The sequence below is a fragment of the Tachysurus fulvidraco genome, chromosome 9 (genome assembly GCF_022655615.1).
Source record: "Tachysurus fulvidraco isolate hzauxx_2018 chromosome 9, HZAU_PFXX_2.0, whole genome shotgun sequence".
Classification (NCBI taxonomy): domain Eukaryota; kingdom Metazoa; phylum Chordata; class Actinopteri; order Siluriformes; family Bagridae; genus Tachysurus; species Tachysurus fulvidraco.
This window is the reverse complement of record NC_062526.1, coordinates 11,681,747-11,686,818: the sequence shown is the minus strand read 5'-3', so window position 1 is coordinate 11,686,818 and position 5,072 is coordinate 11,681,747. Positions and strand designations below refer to the sequence as shown.

Here is a 5,072-nt window from a genome sequence, read left to right as displayed (position 1 = left end):
AACTTAATGGATTGTTGTCAGTAAAAAATAGTAAAGCTACTCCCTAACAAATATTCTCGAAACTTTTCGGTTACTGCCCATTTCACTGCCAAAAGTTTGAGCTTCATGGAGCTATAATTATCCATGTTTCTTTCAGTGGGCCTCAGCCCCCAACTAGCATACGCAATAGGCCGAAGTTTTCCATTATGCTCCTGAGAAAGTACGGCTCCCAGCCCTCCATAGCTGGCATCTACCTCTAACACAAAAGACTTCGTGAAGTCAGCATAGGCCAGGACTGGGGCAGTAATCAAACGCAATCCCTGAAATTGCGTTTGATTACTGCCCCTGGGGCAGTAATCAAACGCAATTTCAGGGATTCAAAGGCATTCTCACACACTTCATTCCACTCTGACCCTAGTGGAAGCTTTGGGGTTTTACCCTTCCATTTCGGCCCACTCATCCTGTTCAGCAGCTGATGCAATGGAGCCGCTAGAGAAGCAAAACCCTTAACAAAGCAACAGTAATAACTAGCAAATCCAAGAAACGATCGTAATTCAGCCAATCGTATAGGATGTCTCGACTCCCGTACCACCCTTACCTTATCGGGATCAGTTGCCACTCCCTGAGCAGACACCACATGTCCTAGGTACTTAACCTGTTTCTGAAAAAAATTACACTTGGACAATTTAATTTTCAATCCTTGTCATTCAAGTCTGGAAAACACCTCTTCCAACCGTTTCAGATACTGACTAATAGAAGAGGAAAACACAATCACGTCATCAAAGTGAACACTGAATGGTACCGCTGGTCACCAAACATGCGCTCCATCAAGCGCTGAAATGTGCCCGGTGCATTACAGAGGCCAAATGGCATACGATTAAATTCAAATAGGCCGAAAGGTGCACAAAAGGCTGTTTTGAACTTATCTTTCTCCGCCACTGGTACCTGGTTATAGCCAATGGCCAAATCAAGATTGGAAAACCACTTCGCTCCTGACAATGCATATAGTGACTCCTCAATTCTAGGAAGTGGATAGGCATCCTTACGAGTTTTTGCATTTTATTGCCTATAGTCAACACACAACCTGATAGTTTAATCTTTCTTAGTCACTACTACAATAGGGGAAGAGTAAGGACTACTACTTTCACTAACAACTTGACTATCCAACAGTTTAATGTGTTTTTTAACTAAATCATACTGTGATGGAGGAAGGCGACGATAGGGCTGGCGAACAGGAATATCATCCTGTAACGGAGTCTCATGAACAATCAGCTCAGTACACCCTATATCTCCCTCATCTTTAGAAAACAAACAAGAGTACTTAAGAAGAAGAGACTTTGCTTGCATGGCTTGTTCTTCAGTTAACCCTTCAAATGAAGGAAACTCCAATCGTTCTACAGTGTGGTCCATCAAGACCTGTTGAGTGGCTATAAAAGCCACACGCTCTGAGGCAGTCTGGCTAACTGAAAAGGCCAGAGGGGCGGGGGCCTCCACTGCCACTGATGCCACCTGCACTGTACTGACCACTCTCCGTGGAAAAAGCCAAACGTCCAAAGAACCAACATTCGTAATAGGAGCATATAATGCTCTCTGCTTGTAGGAGGGCTGGGGAGACAAGTAACCCCTCAGGGAGGGTACCTTCTTCTGGGGACAAAGGCTCTAACAAAAATTCTGCTAAAGGAAACTGGGGACATGTCACAGGGACCATAGAAAGAGTTCCAGCAGCGATACAAACAGGCTGATCTCCTAACACCTTTACCTTAAATGCAGTTGATGAATTAAGAACGGCCTCAGTTTTCTCACACTGCCTAAATGCACGCCGAAACCCCAGAGTGGCTGATTGTATTAGCGTGGGTCTGGAATAACCCAGCCCTATATTGATCAAAAAGACTCTGATAACATTCCCTCAGAACGAGTTTGTAATGCTGTGTGTATAGGATCTTTTACAATCAAAATACCAAGCCTTGGAATGCACTGATTTAAAACATTCACATCTAATTCCACATAACCTATATAAGGAATATCAAGCCCATTAGCAGCTTTTAAACCAAGCCACTCACAATCTTGCTTTTTTACATGAGAAAGATATTTATTAAAGAAACTCTCGGTCACAGTCGTGACCATAGAACCTGTGTCCACTAAACATGGAACATTCACATCATCCATCTTAACACCTACAGCAGGACATTGTCCTACTAACCGATCATAAACTGAAGAATCCGCACAGGAGCCCTCTACCGTTCCTCCCAGCATATGGCTCAATACGCTGGGGGTCACTATTTTTCGGACAGCCCAGAGGGTTCTCTAACTGGTCCCCCCCCCATGAGTATCCAAACCAGTATCACAGTACCGAGCAATATGCCCAGGTCTGTTACATTTAATACAGATTGGTCTACCATCAGGTGCACGCTTAAATCGATTGTTCTGACCAGGTTTACTAATAGCAGGAGCGAGGTGCTTTACCAACAAGTCCAAATGTGCCTGTTGTTTCAGGACTATATTCTTAAGTTCTATCAACTCTGTAGAAGACTGAACACAATGAGCCTCACAACTAGGTGTAACATGTGTCTCATAAGTATATCGGTAGAGCGTACCTGCTTGTCTCTGTTAGGTTGCCCTTCATCAACCCACTGGATGGCCTCCCGTCGTACTTAGAGTGACATAGTCTCTGTACTTCGTACCAACCTTTTCAGCTCCCTGCGAAGCATGTGGTCACGCACATTTTCACAAAACTGATCTCTAACAACAGTCTCAGTATTGGGTATAGCACCTGGCTTGCACTGCTCTACATGTTCCATTAGAGCCAACAGGGCATGTGAAAACTTGTATAATGATTCCCCATCCCTCTGCTTCCGATCGAAAAACCTTTGCTGCCAATAAACATATGATTTTGAACATCCATACACTTCTCTCAAAACCTCAAAAATTTGTTCAGAGTTTTCCCTCACTCCCTGAGGCCGATATTTAATTTCATTACGGGCTTCTAAATGATCCAAAAGAAAGAGAGCTTTGTCCCATTCAGACATGTACCTTGACCTAATACAACTCTGAGCCTCCTCTATCCATTCTTCCACAGACAATGCCCCAACAGCTGAAAATCCAAAAAACTTATGCCCCTTTTCCACCGAAGTGGTTCGAGTGCTAGATCGGAGCCAGAGCCTAATTTAGAACCAGTTCTTTCTGTTTTGACCGACAAAGCACCGGCTCCGAACCAGGAAAAGTGGTTCTTAAGTAGCACCAAAACGTTGCTGGTCTAGACTTAAGAACCGCTGGGGGCGGGGCTACTTAGAAAAAAGGAGACAGACAAGCGCCATTTTTAAATCACCACCACCACCAGCAGCAGCAGCAATAATAATAATGATAGCAATAATAAACAATGGACGTGCAAACCAAAAAACAGTGGTCCGTTGATGAAATCAACTGCCTACTTGCACTCTGGTCCTCGACAGAAGTCCAGAAGAAGTTGGATGGAGCGACAAGAACAAAACCGGTGCTACAGCAAATTCAGCGTGAGATGGCTGCAGCGGGGTTCAACAAGAGTGTCGGTCAAATTAACAATAAGCTTAAAAAATTAAAGAAGGAGTACAGAGACCAACAAAAGGACCTCGGTCGAAGCGGCAGTTGTCGGCCACATCGTAATCCACATTTTGATGTTCTCGACTCTGTCCTCGGCGACAGACCAACCTTCCAGCCTACCGGGGCACTGAACTCCGCAACATTGATACTCGAAGGAATGGCTAATAATTCGCTTGAGAAAAGTCACACTGATCCTGGTAAGTTCTATTTTACACTTCTTTTGTCTCCGGCCAGCTCTTTGACCAAATTATAACTTCTTTGCCCATTGTTTGCAATGCTGCTAGCTAGGCTATGCTAGCAGCATTGTAAACAATGGTCCCAGAAGTTGGTACAGGCTATGCTAGCGAGAGTAGCAGTAGCTGTGCTTTTATTGTATGACTTATCTCTGAATGTTGTATAAGGTGTGTAGTGGACAGTAACGTTTTAAATCAATGTTGTCTCGTGTTTTTTTTTTTTTTTAAGAATTGTCTGCCATCAACGACGGTGATGACCTTGAGTTTCCACCACCATTGAGCTGCAGCTCTCCCTCATCGTTGAGTAGAAGCTCTGGAGATGCATGTACATCTTCAGCACAGAACAAACATGGTAAGATTTGTGAAGAATTATCACACCATGTACTATACCAACACTGACATACATGTTCTCTCAGGTGCAGAAACAATGTTTAGTTAAATTCTTCATTTATATTCAGGACCATTAAATTGATTTAATATGTATCACTCAAGTAGAATGGAGTACACAAGCCAAATAGAAAGTAATGTATAGAATAACCTTAAAGGTTTGAAACAATAACTGACATTAGTTTGATCATTTACAATCGAATTCCTACATGATGAACTTGTATGCGATGTGAGCACAAGATGAAGTGCAGCGATGTAGTATGATGCTATAGTTCAGTAATATAACATAATAGATTAATAGCAGACAAATCTGCAAGAGATATTTTTTAACTGTTTGGAAAATGCATAGTTTTTACACTACTGATCTGTCTTTTGCTATTCTTGATGCACAGGAAAAAGGAAAAGAGACAGCATATCCGAATTGGTGGCTTATCTTGAAAGGGCAGATGAGCGGTTCTTCCAGCACTCCAAGGACATGGAAAATGCACTGTTGCAACAAATGAGCGCAACTCATGGACTCATGGAGCACATGTTGACCACCAATGACAAAACTGCGCAATGACAAGACTTTTTTTTTATTTAGAATTTAATTTTTTTCTAATGTATGGCTGCTATTGCACTTTTCAAGAATGTAAAGTCTCACACGTTGTAGTTTTCTGTGCTTTTTTTAAAAAAAAAAGAAATAAACACGTTTTAATTTACACATGTCTGGTTGTGTTTCTTTAAGCAATGTACGGGAATAGAATACAATTTGACAGTTTGGATGTCCTAACACAACTGTTACAATTTCAAACATTATCATTGTGGTACAAAGCACTTTAATAACTCTCTCTGTTAAAATGCATCATTAATGCAGCTCTGGTGTCAGCCCCTTCTGTATTGCCATGCTCGGGTACT

General features: G+C 42.3%; 1 protein-coding gene across 1 annotated transcript; it reads left to right on the top strand.

The window, feature by feature from the left end:
- The first annotated feature begins 1,641 nt into the window (after positions 1–1,641).
- On the top strand, positions 1,642–4,856 carry LOC113637542. Its single transcript, XM_047818686.1, has 4 exons — positions 1,642–3,806; positions 3,965–3,970; positions 4,018–4,140; positions 4,568–4,856. Exons 1-4 carry the CDS (start codon positions 3,356–3,358, stop codon positions 4,735–4,737), a joined length of 750 nt encoding a protein of 249 aa, XP_047674642.1. The 5' UTR covers positions 1,642–3,355; the 3' UTR covers positions 4,738–4,856.
- Positions 4,857–5,072: the final 216 nt, after the last annotated feature.